The 20,553-nt window shown below is 43.2% G+C and overlaps 1 protein-coding gene across 2 annotated transcripts in view; it reads right to left on the reverse strand.

Annotated features, from left to right (window-relative positions):
- Nucleotides 1–12,705: 12,705 nt before the first annotated feature.
- Nucleotides 12,706–20,553, reverse strand: part of BTBD11 (BTB domain containing 11) — a 163,436-nt gene continuing 155,588 nt past the window's right edge. For both annotated transcript variants that reach the window (XM_032207422.1, XM_032207421.1), the window contains 2 exons: nt 19,739–19,852; nt 12,706–16,257 (listed from right to left, as the gene is read on the reverse strand). In XM_032207422.1, coding sequence (XP_032063313.1) covers nt 16,048–16,257; nt 19,739–19,852 — 324 coding nt within the window. In that variant the 3' untranslated portion in view covers nt 12,706–16,047. The remainder of the gene's footprint in view (nt 16,258–19,738; nt 19,853–20,553) is intronic.

Consider the following 20,553-nt stretch of genomic DNA (forward strand, 5'->3'; position numbering starts at 1 on the left):
TCATCATAATGGTTCAGCTGGGTGAAGGTACCTGGCTAAGCAGAGTAAACTTTTATTCTGTCATGGACTTACCAAGTGAAGAAGAGCAGGGTCAGTCGGAAAAAAATGGCTCCTCTGAAAGGAAGGGTCAACTTCTTTTTTAGGGTATGTGTCAAGGTGCTTGGAGAGTATTACCCTTCATGCTAAGTAAGGGTGAAGGAGAGAGGAGACCTGAAGAGATACAGAAGCCACCAGTGCCAGTAAGCTTCCCAATAAGTATTTGAAAACTTGCAAAAAAAAAGGTGCTCCAGAGTTCAGGGCTCTGCAGAGACCTTGAAATATCTTGAAACTGTCAGAGACAGTGTAAGCATTTCTAATGTGGCAGCTGGAAGGTACTACAAGGCCATGAGAAGGTTCATACTGCAAATCCTACCGGCTGTAAGCAAGAAAACAAAGGGAATTTTATGTGTTTTGAGAGAAGTGATGCTGCAGGCTTGTTGCTGTGGTTCAGCTCACCTCTTCAGATGAGACAAGGGTAAAGGCATTGATACACTAACACTCAAAAAAAAAAAAAAAAAAAAATCTTCTCTCAAATGAGCTGCAAAGTATGTGTTGCAGTCCCAGAGATGCTGAACAGCTAAAAGGGGAGTCACAACATCAAGAAATCCTCTAACTTTGGACAGACATAAAGAAGGGCTTATGAGTGGCTTTGAAACACCAAGGGCAGCCACAAAAGTCCTCAAGGTTACCTTTTGATTCTCTGTTTGCATTCCCTAGGTATTGCTCTGAAATAAAGAGCATGAATCGGAGGAAACCAAAGGAAGATCAGATCCCAATAGGGCAGCATCTTGTCAGGGGAGACAACATACCCTGCTTGCACACGGCAGCATAGCCTGGAGGGAAGAACTCTCGTACTGATAGCTAGGCATAGGCAAGTTTTCAGGTGGTTGAAACAAGGCCGCTTTGGTTTTCTTTCATCCATGATCTCAAGGTGTTCTCTGGGAGATCACCAACCTCCCCGCTTTAGAAGATAAAGCATCCTTGTGCCAAGGCTTATTCTCCAAAATCTTAGGTTTTGCTTACCTTTACGGAATCAACTAGATCTGTTACTTATCCATTAACTTATTTCTTTATGGAGCATCTGTTTCCCCAAAACGTGCCCTGAGAATTTGGGAAAACTCTATCACCCCAGCACTAACTGCTGTAAGATACTGCTGGAGCCAACACAAAGGAAGAGGGAAATCCAGTCAGCGACCACTCGGCAAGCTGGAAGAAGGATGGCTGGGTGTGGAGAACAGTCACGTTTGTCCCCCAGTTGAGAAAAATGACTTTAAATGTATTGGTAGATATCCAGTAGAGGGGAAAAGGGTAGTGTGGGAGGTGAAGAACCAAGAAGGACAAGAGGGTAGGACACAGTCAGGGCCTTAGCAAGCCTCACACAGAAAATGGATGAAGCTGAAAATAAGCATAAAATGATACAACACACTAGGGCTCTGCTAGTAAAGGAAAGTCAGTAAATATATGGGTATATGTTTATGGGAAAAACCAACTGGCAGAGCTCCAAGTGCTATGGCTCTGCCAAGATATGCAAGTTTTACTTATAATTGTTGTTCTCACAGCTGGCAGGGGGTGGGGCCTGTGTGCCTTCGTGTCAGCGTACACACGGGTGAGCACTCGGAGGAGAAGGGGTACGTGCGAGTGTGTCAGGGCACCATCCCATCTCCGTGGGCAGATGCACTCATGAAAACACCAGCAGACTCCCACCCCTCCAGCTGTGCTGCACCACGGCAGTGAGAGGAGATGGTAGGGGCTATATTTGTCTCAGTGGTGGGGCATACTTGCTACTTGACTGTCTAAGAATATGGCCCAATACCAGTTGCTTCAAGTATTCATGATTTCAGGAAGAGAACGTTTTTTTTTTACATGCTTCTTGGCTCATAGAGCAGAGGGGCTGAGAAGCTCTCGAAAGGCAGAGAGGCAGCAGGGCTGTGCTATGTAAAGCAGCGTCCTGGGCTGCAAGGCTATCTGTGCAGATTTGTGGATGTCATTTTAGATCTTCGTAGCAAAGCTTGGAGATAGACAGCCCACACTCTTACTCTGGAACAACAGCCCCCTTGAAAGGAAAGGAAAGGAAAGGAAACACGAAAAAAGAAAAAAAAAAAAAAAAACTAATTGAAGAAGCTTTCATTAAAACATAAAGGTCTCTTGACATAGAAAAGTCTGATATTGCCACACTTACAAATATGCCTGTATATGCCACTATGCAGTTTATTTTTTAAAGTTATTATTTCCGAATGGTTTAAAAGATACTGTTATTTTCTAAATAATCTAATTTAAACTGAGCTGTAGAATGATCTTTTTTGTGTGTGTTACACTGATGCCTCTGCTGCTGATGCCACCAATAGACATACATCAAGCACTTCAAGCCAGTCGTCTCCTGTTTGGACAATACCGGAGGGTTCTCTTGGGTAAGCTTTACTGTGTGACACTGGTGGTTTAAGACATCACTGCCCACTTCTATCTTATAGAGGAGAAAACACAGCAGTGGGCAAGACTGTCCTAAACCTTAATTATTTTAGTGAATGTGTGCCAAAGTCCTCGGTTTCTAGATGTTAAGTTTGCCTAGAAAACCTACAAAAGATGTGAACTGGCTGTAACAGAAGCACAGATGATTTTGCAGAGAATGCAGAGCAATGTTGGTAATGGGTATGTCTGAGCTTCTCTATTTTTCTCGGGGAAGAGTTAACTCAGATGCCCAGCAATAATACTAAATTGCTCCAGTATTGATATTATCCTTGGGAAAGGTGACAGACCAGACCAGTTTGTTACAAGTGAAGCTTGCTTTGCTTTTTTCCCCAGTGAATGATACCAGGAAAGGAAGGCAAGGAGGCCTACATCTGCTACTAAATTTTGACATTTGTAGCCTTGCGACCTGTCTTTACCACACTCAGCTCCTGGACAGCTGGGCTTGCAGAGCCCGCAGGCACCTAACAGTGCCAGGATCCTGGTCTGGAGTCACCCTGTCACTTGGAGCAATGTTTCACTCGCATGACTCACATGTATGGATTTTTCCTTCTAGGCCATACTTGAAGGGATATTGCCATCTTTTGCCTCCTGGATCAACCTGTTTTATAATAATCCGATACATTTTAAAGAAAAGATTTGACTCTAAATCTTACAAGGTACCAAAAAAAAAAAAAATCAAACTTAGAAGTTAAAAAAAAAAAACACTCAAATGAAAAGATTTTTTCAAAGCTTGATTTCACTGTCATGCTAGAATTAATGATTTCCCCATATTCTGGATTCTCCTTGATAACCATTTGGCATTTATTTGTATGCACTTACAGCAATACTGCATAACAAATCAAGCTCCCAGACTTTTGGGTCTTCACAAATCCAAACTGGCTGGCTACCATGCGTCTGCAGATGCTTAATTTTAAGCACCATGGCACTCCATTCCCTTGTCTGACTTGTATTTTTTTAACAGATCAGGGCTCAGACAGAAATTTTTGGAAACAGCCTCCATGTCACTTTGTCAGAGGCACAGTGGCCATACTGACAGCAGTGAGTGGGGAGAAAAAGCACCAAAAGTTCCCGACGTGAAACACTGAACACAGGTAGTTTCTGGGAGATGCTTCTTGGGGGAGCCCCCACGGTCCTGCTGCTGTCTGAAGTACACTGAGAAACACCTGAGCAGGAGAAGGAACAACAAAAACACTCACAGCAGCCATTGTCTAGGCTAGAAAACAATGGGATTTTTATTGAACAGAGATGGCTCATAGACACGCTCCAGAGAGTTCCACCTGCTGTTCAGCAGTACTCATTGCCGTCTGATAATAACCTATGGGGGCAGCTGTATAAAATAGGAATAAAATACCAAATCGCTATATTCATTAATAACTTTGCCTTCCAAATACAGAACTGTATGTTATTTAAAGTCTGAAAATAGACTACAGTTGTTAGCATTTAAACCAAACCTTTATGATAACAAATATACAAAAAGGCAGTCAATATATTAAACATTTAAATCAATAGCATACATTTCTCAGAGGTAAACATTGAGCAAACAAAGCCACCAATGATGTTCGGAAGTCAGGTAAAAGTTTTAAGGTCAAGCTTCAAACACTGTAGCTTTCCTAAAGCCATAGTGGTATTACACTTGTATCTAGCCCCTAAATTGAAAACTACATAGCGTGAACATTTGAAAATACGACATTTGCTATCCGACAGGAAATTGGAAGTTTCTTCAGTCCTCATTGTATTTATATTAAAGCACCTGCGGAGACAGAGGGCAGTAGGAGTTAAGCACTTTGCTTTGCTAGGTTGAGGTTTTAGTTCTGGTACAGGTGAGGGCAACAGCATCCTCACATCAGACACAAATTCCAGCACTGACGGAAGAGAAGTATTGCCTGACAGATAAACTGCGTGAAGAATCAGCCTTGCAGCTTGCATGAAACAGCACGGGATTCGCATACCTGTCTATTTGCTGAAAAAGTCTGCGCTATTTCTACTGCACAGAAAGAAGTCTCCTTCAGTAGTTGATCTAATGCCTGAGTTTGAAAGCTTGGGATACATACCTACGGTCAAAAATAATGTGACAGATTTACTACCGATAAAAACGTGTTTTAATGCCAACAACTGATAAAAGTTCATATTGCAATATTGCTCACAACATAAATGTACAATTTGCACAAAACATGGCTCTTCAACATGAATATTTTGCAAGCTACAATATATATATATATAATATGTATAACTTCTTTCCTTAAAGAATTATATGCTGGAGTGCATGCAGAGAATTTCGAAGCAGTAACACAACAGGAGCAATCACTTGTTTACGGGTTACTGAAACCATTCAATACAGAAACACCGGGATATTAGATAAACAGACAGACAGATAAGTAGATGTACGGACACACTGCTTTTTCGTGGACCTTCCCCTGTTACACAAGAAGCGCCGGTTCCTTGTAAGCTCAGGTTCCTACGAAAGACTGATCCAAACAGGGCTCTGAACGTCCCCCACGCTCTTTGACCATCTGAAACCACAAATCACTTCTGCTGGAGGTGACAGCAAAAGAGGCACTTGTCCTTCAGCCAGGAGCGGAGGCAAGCGATCTTCTCCATGGATAACACCTGTTCCAATCCTATGACTGTGTTTACAAGCAGTGGGTGGTGAGCATCTATCCATCCTATGTTTTGGCTGGTCCCAAGCAGTCTCCTGTAGCCTTTTTCAGTTGGAAACCCAAGACGGGAGAACCTGGATCCCCTAAACAGCAGTGCACAGCACTGCCACCGTTCTCGTCAGATATGTACAAGGCATGACACGTCCCCTCCGGTTAAAAATTTACACAAAGTATATACAAATAAAGCTATTCTATCAAGGTGCAAGTTTATTATTCTCCGGTGTGTTCTAGCGAAGATTTCTCAAAAACCTTTATACAAACGCACCGGGAGACTTTACACAAAGTTGACGTTTTGTCATAGTTCTCTGTAAGCTTTGTTCTGCAAGCTCCGGAGCAGAAACTCCCATCCCTTTCCCTTGGAGTTCTGCCTGTGCACAGGACTGGATTTGGTAGACTACAGTCATGTCTAATATAATTTTTTGACCTCAATATATTTTTAACTGGGATGAATTGGCACCTTTTTTTTTTTTTTTTTTTTTTTTTTTAATTGCAGGAAGTCATCAATCTCTATGCAATGAAGCAGGACTTGTAACTGGACATCGGGGGGGTTGCGGTTCATATGCCCAGCCCAGCTTCCCTGGCTCGATGGGACTGTTTGTGGTATGTGAAGCTAGCACAGCTTGGCCCTAAGGGTTTATTTTTAAGTCCTTGGCACTATTTTACATTAGCTGATGGCAGGCAATGCCCTCAAAGAAACATTTATAAAAAAAAGATCAAATACAATTTACTAAACAGTAAACATCAGCCTGATCCACTAACCAGATGGATGTGGAATGCAACTTGCCTAAAATTAGAATGGTTGATGTTTTCTTGGGCAGGTCTAAATTCGTAAAAATCTTTCCCACCCCACGCAGGGCTCACTCCATAGCACGCAAATATAAGATGCTTCTAATAAAGTCATTGGAAATGCAGGGGCTGTGATCAACAAGCACAAGGGGAGCCTACCCTCTCCCGTTTCTGCTCAGCAGACACCTCAAAATTGTGCAACTCGCTCATGTAACTGCAGTACATGCTTGTGATCCCTGCTGAGACAGGGCTGTGCTGGGCTAGGGCAGCAGGGTTTGGCCTTCAGCCCTGCTGGTGTGCCAACCACAGCCGTGCCGACGACTGGATGGGAAATTCTGTCTGCTAGGGCACTAAAACGCCTTACAGCCTTGCTGTGCTCCCACTGACTGAAGGAGAAACAGGCCAGACTTTAACAAGTGCACGCTCAGCACCACTGGAGGTAAGTTTTTTTTTTTTTTTTTTTTCCAAAAATCTTCCTCTAATACCATTTTCCTCTATTTTTGTGACTTGATTTGAACAAGACGTTCAAGGAGAGGCTTTGCACACGTACTTTCAAGCTACGGGGAGCGTTTTACACTGGGAACAGAAATCTGATTAGTTTTTCTCTTTTTCGGAGTAATACAATAATGTAAAGAAGAACTTACTGCTTTCACATGCTGCCCTGCATTTTTACAGTGCTGTTAACACAAGGACACTTAGCAATGACGAATTAAAATCTAATTGGAGGTTTTAAAAGGATTAGCGTCAGGCTGAAGGGGGTTTAAGATACCATAAGGTGCACTCAGAGAACAGGCCTTCAGTTTTCACTGCGTTTGTGCTAAGGACCTCATTACATGATGGAACACGTCAAGCTTTCCCATCCAGCTGACTGAAGGAATATGTTATGCTCAAGGGAGAATTATGTTCATATTAAAAAAAAAGAAAAGGAAAGAAAAAGAAATATAAGATAAACACACATTTCAAAATAACGTTAAAGCTGTGGACACAGTGGGCTAAAGCTGCCACTTTGAATTACGGCTGAGCTCCTCTATTTTTAATGCATTTCCTCCTAGCTTGTTTCAAAGTGCCCTAAGTTGGTGTCTTCAGTGGAAACGTTTCCTCTGGAGCATTAACAGCAAAAAATGGGCAATTTTCAGAGGCATCTAGCAGAACTGAGAGACTGATACCTTTGAATAAGCCAGAGTTATCCGTCCATCTTTCTGAGGTGAAATACTTGGTTTTTCTTTCTTAGCTCTACTTTTTGTCTACTGACAAATATCTGCCATCCTAATTTCTGTCCTCTGACTGTGCCATTTTAGAAGCTGAACATTCACAGAAGGACAAGCAAAGAGAAGGAGAATTTCACCTGTGTTGCTAATTGCAGATGACCTCAAACGCGTCCATGAAGCCACAAGCCAGTACTGAAGCTACATCTGTGGGACAGAGGACAATATCTTTGTGTTTGTTGCCGATTACTGGTGGTTTGTGTGATCTTTCATTTGTTTCTCAATAAAAAGTGAAGAGAAACCTTCCCATAAAACCACAACAATGGATGGCAGCGAAGAAAACTACTCTGCTAGGAAAAGAAAAACATACATACACACACGAAAACCATAACAAACGCAAAACATTCATAACCATTCCTGCTTTTATATAACACAAATTAGGAGTCTGCCCAAAAGCCACAAAAAAAATAAAAAATAAAAAAAACAAGACTCACTTGATGGTTCTGCACCATTCCAGAAACCATCTTATTTCTAACACATCCTTTCCTCTAGCTTTCATCTTTCTCTTCTGTCTTGAACTTCAAAGATATCTCAGAGACAAGTGGGAGTGGATGTTAAGAGGGATGAAGGAAGCAAAGAGTTGTCACAAGGACAGTGCAGCTCTTCTGTCTTCTCAGGATGCCTGCACCGGGATTTCCCCATTCAGCCGCTGTTTTCTTGGTAAACAGAAAGATCCAAGATCAGTCCTTCAGAAGTGGATGACAGAGGAAAGACTTCTTCCCCATTTAAGGACCGAGATTGCACTTTCTAATTACAGATATGCATTTGGCTTGGAAAGCAGGAGATGCAAAAGGACTTCAAAGGTGACACAGTATGAAAGAGAAAACAGACCTAATCCACAGGCTAGAAAAATCAATGAGAAGGCTTCCAGCAATTTAAATGGGGCAAATTTCATTTCATGCTTTCATGTTTGGTTTGTGAATGATGTTATAGTAAAATCTCAACTTGCATTTTTCCTAGAATGTTCCTATATCCTTCATTTAACATGTAAATTACTTCTTGAACCTTGCATCAAATATTTATAAATGCTAAACTAGGTACAAAGTGAAACCCTTTTGGGAAAGTGGAGCAGAGGGAGGTTTAGCTGCACTAATGGATATTGCATTAATGCTTAGCATCAAGGAAGCCTGACTGCCATTAACAAGAAATCTCATTACAAACATGATTTCACGCCTCATAACATATCCTGCAGATCTATTCACTGTCCAGCTCCCTCTTTCGAACACACAAACACACAAAGATGACTACGGATGGAAAGTCCAAAACATTTCATAGCCTTTTCTCCCCAGTAATAATAATGAAATAAAATTAAAAAAAATGAAAATCTGACTTAAGATGCTTTCCAAGCATTGACCTAATAAAAAGCCTGCTCTGAGGACAACTGTTGCAGACAAGCCTTGAGATGAGCCAGGACTGTAGGACACTAGCAGCCCACCTGCTACCATGTGGAAGGTGGGACGATGCTGTACTTCCAGTGGGTTTTGTTTGTTTCTGCTGCTCTTCGTGACACTATGATTCAACACACGCAGGATCCAGATCCCTCTGTGAGAAGTGAGAAGAGGGTTGGGAAAGGGAGCACTGAGCCCATCTGGGGACTGTGCAGAGCAGATCCGACCTTCCACATGATGCTGGTGGGAACGGTGGAGGCAAAGTCCTGCTTGCTGGGATTTGCCCATCTATTATCAGGATAACGCCCAGGCGCCGCTGTTCCCCACTGACACAGCACATGCAGCTGCAGTGCTCAGAGAAACTCAAACAGGAAGCAAATACCATTACTGGTCGAATAGGACTTAAATAGTTCAAGTGGTTTTTTTTTGTTTTTGTTTTTGTTTTTTTTTCCCCCGGTATTAATTGGAATTTAGCCAGGAATGTGAGGACAAAAAGCTCTAAAAATATTTTCTTCAGTCCTCATATCCTTCAACGGATAAACACAAACTCAGAGCTTGAGGAAGACCGAGCACTTCACCATGTCCCCAGATGGCACAAATAGTCACTGGTGCTGTAATTGAGAGGCCAAAATCAGTTCCCAAGCGGTTGAGTCGCCTGTCCCAGACTTGCTAATCGGTGGTCTGCCAGGCGAGGCTTGGCTGGTGAACACCTTGATGCTGGGGCAGCTTCCACTCTGTGGAGACCTTGGGGTCCTCCCCAGGGAGCAAATCTCAGCCCGCAGAGTGCCTTGGGGTCTATAAAAGCCACTCGGAATCAGAGCTTTTTGAAACCAGGCTTTTGAATGTCTTGTCTGAAAGCCCCTCGTGCAATGTGCTACAGGACAGTCAATTTGTCCACTGCTGCAGAGGGGAAAGGGCAAGGCGTGTTGTCGTGAACCTGCGGCTTGAACAAGTCCAGATGCTTTCAACCACACTAATCCAACCCTGCCAGGATATTGGAGGTGTGGAGGCTGCGACCTTAATTAATTAAAATGACCTCCTAACAGACTGGCTTTTTCCAATGCGGCTGTCTTTTTTTGTGTGTCTGAGCATCTCAGTTTTCTAACGTGGCTTATTTTAAACCAGGAATGATTTCTGACTGGGCATTTCAGGGAGTTTTTTTTTTTTTTTCCCTTTCTTTGTTTGCTTTAGAAAGGCAATAAGAAACAAGATTGCCTCTTACTGCGCTGGGCAAAGCTGTGTAATGGAAGTTTTAATGAAAACACAGCAGCAGAGATGATGGGAAGTGGGAAGACCAAAGTTAACCACACACAAAGGGGCTCAGGCAAATTTGTTCTTGCAGCTGCAGCAATGGAGATATTTATAAGGCCAAGAAAAAATGCTACCAATTTCTGGAGCTCCACGGCCATGTCTGAGCAGTGAGACCAAGCAAACCCTGAGCACCGCAGAGCCCAGAGCCACACGTGCTGGGTAGGGATGCAGAGCGAGGGATGGGAGATGGGGCTGCTGCCCCCTTCCCTCCTGTCCTGTCCTCTCCTCAAAACAAACAAACAAACAAAAAACAGTAAAACTGTGCCCAAAGAAGGATGAAAATTGCCTCCCCAAAGGAGAACAAACACTGAAAGCGCTGATCTGGTACATCATGTACAATCAGGCGAGCAGATTTAGCCAACGAAACAGCACAGCTTGCAAAACCACAAGATGTGAATGGATTTTAACCTGTCTAGTCAATGCAACCCCTCCTGCAAGTCGCTGCCATGTCTCCTGGGTGTTTCAGTGACAAGCAATCCCAGCAAAGCACAGGAAGCATCATCTATCAAGACCACGCCAACCTGAGGAAAACAAAAGCAACCACCTCTAGGACCCTCTGTGTGAAAAAGTCTAAGATAAACTAGGCCACCCATGACTGATCCACACAAGAAGTCATGAACCAAGCTAAAAGAACGAAAATTTAGTGGCAACAAAAAGGAATCAAATACGTTCCCCTCCTCCCCCAACTATGTTTACTCCCCCAGACCTTAAGCTCACTGAAGCCAGCTGACAAATGCCCATTAGCTTCTGCAGATTTCCAGATTTTCCTTCTGCTTTGGGCACCACACTCATAATGTTTTCAGGAGTGGTCTCATTGAACTCACAGATCATTGTCTCACAGCTGAAGACTCAGCTTCACTTTTTTTTTTTTTTTTTTTTTTTTTTTTTTCCCTAATAGGCCAGTTATAAATGGTGGGTTGGGTGCAATTCTGCTGAGAAGTGATAGTCTGGTCAGAGCTGGCAGCCTCAGTTTTCACCCACTGAAGACAACAGACCTCACCTCAAAATAAATAGCACGTTAAAGAATAAAAAACATTGGTTTTGTTATAAATGTGTGGAAGGTGTGATTGGAAGTCCTAGGAATTAGAGATACAAATGTGCTTATGTACAAGCATCTAAAATTACTGATGTTCTCATCTGTGGAGTTTCAGATATTATTTGGCTGTTAGTTCAAGGCTAACTTCCTGAAAGTTGGTTTATTAAATATCAGGACAAATCCTAAGCGGCCTTTTTAATGCTTATATATCTCAACAGGCCTACGCCTTTGTGCTAGGGGATGAAAGCAACATCAGGCACTTCATTTCTGCAAAGCACTTGCAGATCCTCACATGAAAGACACTTTGTCAAACAAACTAACTTCAAGTCTTTGACTTCAGGTAACTCTCGCTCATCAAAAAAAAAAAAAAAAAGTCATCCACTAACTTCAGAGGCAGCTTTAGTGAAGGCAGGCTTCAGGATGTCATCTTTCAGGAACGGTTTTGAAAAACAGAACCAGCTCCTGAGGGACTCTAAATACACACAACAGACTTCAGTGAGCTCTGCAGGATCCCAGCCTCTGCTGGGATTTAACCCATGGACAGCAGTACAAGGAATGGCCTTTTCTCCAAGATGGCCAAGTCTTGCCTTGACCATGTAGATGTGTGAGCTTCAACACCTCTACTTCTCTTGAACATTACAAAATAAATCTTGTAAGTAGATTTAAGTCTTGCAGACCTGAGCCCCCATGGGTTTAGGGGCAATGCGTGCTGTAACAGAACCTTCCTCTGATTTGGGGCAGGTCTGAGGGGCTGGGGGTGCCCCTTCCTTCTCACCATACCACCTCACAGCAGCTTGCTTCAGTGCGAACTGATGATTCTTTTTTTTCTTTTAGTCTTCAAAAGGCAGCAAATCATTCAACACTGAAATAAAAAATAGAGTTCCCCAAAGTCCCCAGCACACCACAGGCTGCAGCACATCCAGGACAAGTTCACCGCTTGGTAGGAAGCCTGTGGTCGGTGGCTGTTCAGGACAAAAAGGCTCAGCGTCAACAGCAGCATGTGGAGGAGATTCAGCTCTCATAATGCCAACAGGAGACTGGCTACTAAGTCTTCACACCTCTTCAAAAATGCCTCTCCTCTGTCTTTTAATAGACATTCGCACAAGTCTACTCAGAAGCCGAGTCCAAGCAGGCACGGCCTTAGCTGGGAAGACGTCTCAGCCATGACAAAGCTGGCCCTTCTCCAGAAGCACAGCATCTGGCCGCCAGCTGCCTGAAGAGGACAGCAGGCTTAAGGAAGAGATCAGGGAAAAACTGAGAAAGGAGTAGACGGTGCTGAAATTTGTCCTGAGAAGGATACCAGCCTTCCTCTCTGATGTCCAAAACCTTTGCCCTCATACATTCCTCATCCTCTTCTCTTCCCAGCTCTGGAGCAGATTATTGGAAATTTGCCCATCTGGGAGAACGCAGATACCATTTCTGGGCTTGGGACGGGATCCAGCAGGGCTCCGGAGCAACAAACTGGGAAGTGTGGAAGCTGGCAGCATGTGAGACAAAGTGGAAACGCGAGGGAGTTGAGGAAGCTAAGGGAGGGCCTTGTGGAGGGGCTGAAGGAAAGGCCTGCAGTGAGGCGGGGCAGGATGCCTGCAAGTCCTCAAATATTACAGCACTGGGCTACTATAAAAAAAAAGACAGATGAAAGGCACCAAAACAGCCCTACACTCATTACAAGCTGGAAAGTTATGATAAAAAAAAAAAAAAAAAAAAAAAAAAGTAAGGTTTCCTACAGATTTTATAATTTTTTTCCATCTCACCTAGAGTGGCTGGAGAGTGCAGAGGTCACGTTTTCCCTCTAAATTTGTAAATTACCACAACTCGTACGAAAAGACTAAAGAAGCAGAAGGCCATTTGCTTTCCAAAATGATAATACCATCCCGCTCCAAAATGCTAATAAAACGCTCTGATGGAAAGAGCCGTATCTGATAGGGATGGTATTCACGGGCACCCACCGAAACTCATGCTGCTTTTTAGATTAAATTTACAACAGAGCCCTTCCTCCCAGCCCCAGATTAATGGAACGGAGAACCCATGCATGAAGCCACGTATAATAAAGCCAGGAGATTATGAAACAGGCTGGAAGACAGGATCAGAATTGAAATTGATTTTGATGAAGTGGGGAAATTGCCCCAATTAAAGCAGCACAAAATTAATAAAGACAAGTCGAAAGCGTTATACTTCATAAGGTGTAGTAAACAAAAGCACACATCCAAAAGGGAACCCCTGGGAAAGGAGCAGTAAATCACCCAGGAATTATAAGGCAAGGTAGGGTAGATCAAAGCCATGGGATGTTCTTGTAGAAAATATTCTGGGATATATTTTCTGATATGCTCTACATAAAACTCCTGAGAAAGCCGCTGTGCTTCGGCTGTTACTGTGTAACTCCCCTGGGGGAGCGGAGCATTTTGGGGAAGCTGGGGAGATGAGGGGAAAGACAGCAAAATTCAGAGGCCTAGAGAATATTATTGAAGGGACTTGGAAAGACTTATACGAGTGAGGAAAGTAGGATATTTCCTCTCATACATAGAACGATCTCGTAAAAAGGCCATGGATCCTCAGCTCTTCCTGTCAACTGGGGCTTGAAGGAAAAGTGGCTTGCTTTGCAGTAGCGAATTTCTGAAGAGTCTGTGAAGAAACCCTACTGATTGCGAGGGTGGTGGAGACTCTGGATCACTGGATGATGGTTCAAGAGCCCGCAAACTACACATTGTCTGGTGTGGTCCAGCTATACCTCAGCCAGCCTTGTGGCAGGAGACAGGCTAAAATCATAGCTCTGATGTGTGGATCCACAAAGCTCTGCTGACTACTTGCAGGAGAAATGCATGCCAGGATCACACCTGGCTGGCTCTTCTGCTGCCAAAAGTTGTGCAGGTTACAGGTCAAAAAAAGTATTGGAAATTATGATTTTTTTAAGGTTTCTTTCAGCTACAAATCTATGACTGTGGGATTACCTATGTTTTGAAGGACAAAAGTAATTCCCTTTTAACCAACAGCTGCAATTCCTTCCTGTAAGAGCTTTGAACATGGGATGTGACACCTGTGGCTACCACTGTAACATTTGACACCGGACTGTGGGATGAGGTCTGCTCCTGCCTACTCGTTATTAGCATGGGAGGATGGCTTTCCTTGGAGGAGGGGGCAAAAGAAAAAAAAGGCAACAAGCACCCCTGCGTGTTGTCGCTGCATCAGCCACAGTTTTGCTTCTCTAAGATGGCAACGTCCACAAAGAAGTTACCATCACCTAAATGTTCCCGACAACATCTCGTGTGGACATACACTGTGAAGGATAAAAAAAAAGAAAAAAAAAAAAAGGTTTAATTGAATGACATGCTGTGTCTCCGCGACACTAGTGGCAGTTTAGACATTTTTGCAATTTGCTGCAGAAATTGTACAGGCTTTAAAAGACCAAGCACACAGGAGGATTTACACCTCAGAGTGATAAAACAGCTTCCTACCGTGTTGATAACTAAAGCCAAAGCTATGTTCTCTGAGCATGCCAAAAACTATCACCGTGGAAGAGCAGCCGATGTAGACACTTCAACAGAAGAACAAGAGGTTACCAAGCACTGCCAAAATAAAATGTCTAAAGTCTATGAACTGGGCACAGTTTCTGAACAGCATGCTGGAAAATAAATATATTAATGTCATTTTTTTGCCATGGAAAAGGCAGTATCTTTGCCTAAGTCTTGCTGTGGTTTTCTCCACGTTTTAAATCAAACAATTCAAGAAAAGTATCACTCAAAGACAGAGCATCAGGAATGTTGTGGCACGTAGCAGATTTATCTCGCTAACAGTACGCTGCAAAATAAACGAAGCTCTGACATCAAATCGCACCCCCCCATCCCACCCCACCCACGCCCTGCATTGTAGATAACCTATACATTCTCAGGATATAACGAGAAATCATTCTATAGTACATATTTAATTATAATTTAAAAAAAAAGAAGTCTAACTTGGACACAATCTCTGGCCAGTAGCAAAGTATCGACACGTTACTAGAGTAAAGATCTGTTATTATCCCTTCACTGTAACAAACAGACATCAGCATCTCGAGAAGGGTCTCTGGGGGTATCATATCACAAACAAGTGCACTGGATAAAATAATATGCTAATTTCACAAATGGAGTTTGACAAGAAGTAACATTGCATTTGTCTTGGCAAAACGAAGCACGAACAGAACATTTCACAGGTACAGTTACCATGCAAATGCATGTTGAGTTTGTCATTGTTTTTAACCCCAAATCACAATTAGCATGCAGTTTTTCCTGCCCCCCCAACTACTGTATTAGAGATAGTCTGGGTAATGTACCTCTTTGGTGTAACCATAGCCTGTCAGGCAAGATTATACCACCTTAGGAAAGAATACAAGCAAAACTCGATCATATGTATGTTTACACAATGTACATTTTAACCATTTATAAAACAAAACATGTTACATAGATTCTCAAACACAGCTCTGTCGAAAATGAAATTTTAAGCTTAAGAAATAGTTTTTAAACTACAAGGCCACCCCATTGTTTTTTATGAACAATTTAAAAAGTTCCCACCCCTAAAAATCTGCCAGTATTACTTCCTCAGTTGCGACAGTCTTACCCACTCTCTAACACAACTGATCTTTGCTCAACAGCAGTAACAGTTCTTACATGTCTTAAGTGTACGTGATAATGGACTCCGGGACAGACACAGTTCTTAAATGCGAAACACTGGGACGAAACCGCCTTGAATGAGTAATTGGTCGATTGATTCAGGTGTTCCCTGGCACCACTGCTCAGGCTGGGGCTTCTGCTGTTCACTGGTGTGAGTTCTGGCTTTTGTTGGCATCCAGCTCCACGACCACACTCTCACATTCAGAATTTGAGTACAACAGCGATGCACTGGACGCTCTGGTACCCCTGTTGCTCAGAAGCATGCAGGAGCTACGTTTTCTGCATTCCCTCATCCAAACGAGGCTGTGGCCTCAGCACACTGCCTTTGGCCAACACAGAACTATTTGGATGCGAAGTAGAATCTATCTTTTTTTTTTTTATATATTTGTTTAAGCAACTGCAACAGGAGACTTAACTTGCAGGGTCTTTATTAAAGCGTTACCATCTTCCTCAGCTTTATACAATGGAGCCCTTTGAAGAAGACAAATGAATTGACTGAATCCTTGTAGCCAACGTCCTCTGTAAGTCCTGTAGTACATTTTGACCAGATGTTTCTCCGTTCTTGTCATACAGCAGCTGTTTGAAAGCTTCGTTTTCAATGAGGACCATCATATTTTTTAGAAAGTAGCCTTCACAATAGGAAGATAGTTCTGTGACTCCGAGAAACTACAAGAAGTGAAATTAGAGAAAGATAACCATTCTGATAAAACCTGGTCAGCAAGACAGTGCATAAGAGCTGCACACAAACAAATACACAAACTAAACCCTTCAGACAGGCACAGTAACACAGACGTCTGTGTTAGGAGAGGGACATGGGGTATACAAACAGTATTTTATGCCTGTGATTCTGGTTATAAGTTCTACCTTACAAGGCCCTGGGTGTCCAGGGCTGAAGCTTTGGTCCCTTGGAAATTGGTGGCAGTTTTACCACAGAGTTCACTAGACCCAAGATTTCACGCCCTAAACCTATAGGTTTGGGATAAGCTACTGGAGCCCACATTTCATGAATGCCAACCTTTGCAAGAGTGGGACCATGACTGCGGAAACCTGTCATGCAGAGTAACAGCCTTGAGGGATCTTTGGAGGAGAAACAGAGGCTTGCAGAGCATGTGCTTGGGCTGTCAATATTCCTCTTATACTGAACATTGTGGCTGGGCAGGAGGCAGGGATACCACGAAGCGTGAGCAAACCTTGCATGTGTAAACACAACTGCGTGAGCAAACCTCAAATGACCCACACTGGTCATCTGCTGGGTGACCACCAGTGGTCATCACCCACTGGCCAGCCCCTGTGGTCATACAAGGAGTACAGCCATGATACTCTGCTACAGGAATTATAAGCTGTGCAAGTGTACAGAGCAGGGCTCAGCCCATCCTCCTGCCCAGGGCTGAGCTCTGGGAAAAGCAGGAACCGTTGTTCTCCTCTTAAACACCATTCACCCCTATTCATTATTTCAATAGATTCACAGCACTGAGAAAATAATGTATGTTTCTTTTTTTTTTTTTTAGACTTGTTCTGAGGCCCAGATTGCAAATTGTGCTAGCACCGAGTGTTCTAGGTACGTATTTAAAACTCCAATCAATTTTGTTAGGAGTTTGGGTCATTTGTGTAAAACACAACTGGTACCCAGTGGTAACTAAGCAGTCACCACTATATATCCCATTTGCCTGGTTACTTCATCTCTTTCTGGAGGTAACATGAAAACGAAACCCTAGAAGTGGTACTAATTGGAAGGCTGCCTTCTGTAGGTGTTGCAATCCTAAGAATGGAAAGCCACAGATGATTTAATGCTCTCTGTTCAGCTTTTAAATTGTGAGTGTGAGAAAACCCACATCCTCTCACCTTCCTACCAGTACTTCGCCTCTTTAACCCAGGGCTCCAAACACTTGTTCCTACAGCTCCTACTACACAGCTCGCCACCCTGCTAAATGCTCCCCTCTTACAACATCCGCCCCCACCACAAACAGCCTTCCAAATCTGCGCTCACTTCATGCTACGCTTCCACCAAATCAGGTCTTTTTCTCAATCACAGTGAGAAGGACTGGGCTCCCTGTGTCTCCCTGCTCGCACATCTTCATCTGGAAAAATGAGTCTCAGCATCACCCGAGTTCCTGCAGGTCTTGCAAAATAGCAAGGACTAAAAATGCTACCTACAGCAGGAACAAGCTGCTCAAATCCATCACCTGCTCCTGGCTGGCACGGTGGTTCCTGTCTTCGGTGCCAGCTCACCTTATTCCCATCCTCACTGCTGTCTTACACGAGCTTCTTCCACACTTCAGAGAGCAACAAGGGAAGGCAGGCAGTTGGCTGGCAAGCTTTGGTTGACCTGCCTGTGAGCTCCCCTGGCTCATGAGGCACATCTGGCATCTTCCACCACGTACCATGATCTCATATACACATTACAGGCAAGTGAAACTGCTGTGTGGCGAGAGCACTCTGAGCAGAATGAACTGGGCTCAGGTGGTAACCTGCACATCACACAGACCAGGAGCAAAAGGATGGACAAGTCTACTCTGACCACTGCGCAGCAGAGAGGTATCTGAACTAGCTTCACATGTGTTAGTTCAAGGTCTGGAAACAATCTAGCTACAACAGTATGAAGCTTAGCCCTGGTAATTTACTGGAAGCAAGGTAAATTGGCCCATGAAGAGCTCTAGGGTGATGTAACTTAAGTAATTCCAGAAGCCGGGACTTCATTCACAGCTAGCTTAGCTATCCCTGCAATGCACTACGTGTCAATGCAAACATGACCCTGGAATTAAAAGCTTCTCAAGGAAACCATTTCCACTGACTCCACTGAGAGATGTAGGCAAAGGAAGCTTGAAGGCTGAGGCCCTTACAGGCAAACAAGGAACCAGATTTAGCCACAAACGCTGGGTTTCTTCAGTCCTAGCACCAGCAGTGTAGAAGACCCTCAGAAAAGTCTAAAGCTTGGTGTAAGAATGTTCTTAAATTGGGACACAAAACCCAGCCACATTTCAAAATTCAAAGTACGTGATTTTAAAACAAAATCATTCAGTTTACTTTTAGTAACAGTAACATAAATTGAGAAGTTCTCACATGAGCTAGAAGACAAATTGAGTATTTTTCAAGATTCCTGCTCTGCTGATTTTATTTCCTATTACAATAAATGGACCTGCAAATACACCTAATCTCTTATTCTTCAAGAAGTGGAACTTTATGCTATTTCAAACACTGATTGCATGTTATCTGTACATCAAGACCTAACATTGCTAGTTGCTGTAGGAAATACCTGAGGGTTGGAACAGAGGTCAGATCTGCAGGGGTTTGGAGCAATCTGCAGGATTACTCTGTTCAATCAAACCTCCATGTCACACTGCAACATTTTATTTTCTCCTTCATACAGCGCATGAAAGTTGAAGAAGAATCATTTAAGGAATGCTTTAAAAATATTTAATTGCAACTCTATTTTTATCATTTCCATCTTCCAAGTGAAAGTCTAACTACCAAGCAAAAGAGGAGGGGAAAAAAATTAAACTAATCAATGTACAATCACCTCCTTCAATGACGTAAAATATTTTTTGGGGTCAAAAAAAACCAACACTTGCTTTTCTGCCTGATGGCTCTCTAACTAGTTAAGTAATTTGATTCCAATAAGAAGCTAGGAATCCCTCTTCTCCAAGACATGAAACTCTCATTACTATCTTTGCATGGCTGTGAGACACTGCACTTTGACAATGAGGCATTTTCATATATTAAAACGTTATCACCAGCATTGAATATATCTCCCCTGTGGGCTTCAGGCAGGAAGAAATAGGAAGTTTAAATGTGAAAATGCAGCCCAGGAGGTGAAAAAGAGAGATCTTATTCAGTCAGGTGATTCCTGTTGAGTAACTCAGCAATTTGGGTTCCTGTGATAAGGGATAGGTCTTCCACACAAGTAGTACACACAAGTAGAGTTTGAACCATTTAGGAAAGGGGGCAAGAACTTGCCACAGATGCTCTTAGATGTGATTTAGGACTGTACCTCTACTAGGTATATCTATTACAGTCCCAATAAATTAATGACAAATCCTTAATATGTAACAAACCTACTAAGCATACGACATATGTATTACTTCTTAGCATAAAACTGACCTACGAGTACAAGGAGAGACATACAACATGCACGAGTAGTTATTTTTACCTTGGCATGGTTATAAATATCTACGCAGTTTTCTGTATTAATGCTTTTTGCGCAAATGATCTCACAGTGTCGTTGTAAAGCTTCAAGCTGGAAAAATTTAGCAGCAGAGAGAAGCTAAAAAAGAAAACAAAAGAACGGAAAAAATAGTCAAAACTGCTGAGTGGCACACATTCAGAACTTGCTTCTTTACTGCTTCATTATAATTTTTCTCTGCCCCTGCTTCAGTTTGAATGGAACTACTGACCCCTGACAGTCAGCCAGAATGAGAAGCTTGCTTGGCTGCTTTAACCCCTCGCAGTCCCCTCTAGATCAGCCTGTGCATGGGGAAGGTGTACGTGGGCAGACCTCCAGGGGCTGTTGAGGTCCATATGCTGACTTTGGGATGGGGTTGTGTGTATGCGTCATAAAGGAAGTGTCAGCTTGGAGAGTCTTCGCTCCCTTTGCAAACGTGACATTGCAAGGAGAGACCTGCAACTGCATTCCAGGAAAAAGAGGTTTGGGTTCAGCAGCTCCCTAAGCTCTGGCTGAAACAGAGCACCTGGGTTAGATGTGGGGATGTCAGCAGAAGGGCCAGGACCAAGAGTAGGGAAGAATTCAAACCAGATGATGATAACTGCCCTGGGTAGTCTTAAAAACCTAGAGAGGCAATAAACTTCCAACCTGTCACCTCAACAGGCTGGAGGAAATGGAGTCAGAACTCCATACGCTCCTTGCTCTAGCTCGTCAGCAGCAGTAAGGTCACGTCTAGGCCACAGGCGCTCAAACACTGCCTGGCTCCAAGTGGAGTGGGTGTGCAGTGGGATGTGATGCAAACA

Source organism: Aythya fuligula, chromosome 1, assembly GCF_009819795.1.
Source record: "Aythya fuligula isolate bAytFul2 chromosome 1, bAytFul2.pri, whole genome shotgun sequence".
Taxonomy (NCBI): domain Eukaryota; kingdom Metazoa; phylum Chordata; class Aves; order Anseriformes; family Anatidae; genus Aythya; species Aythya fuligula.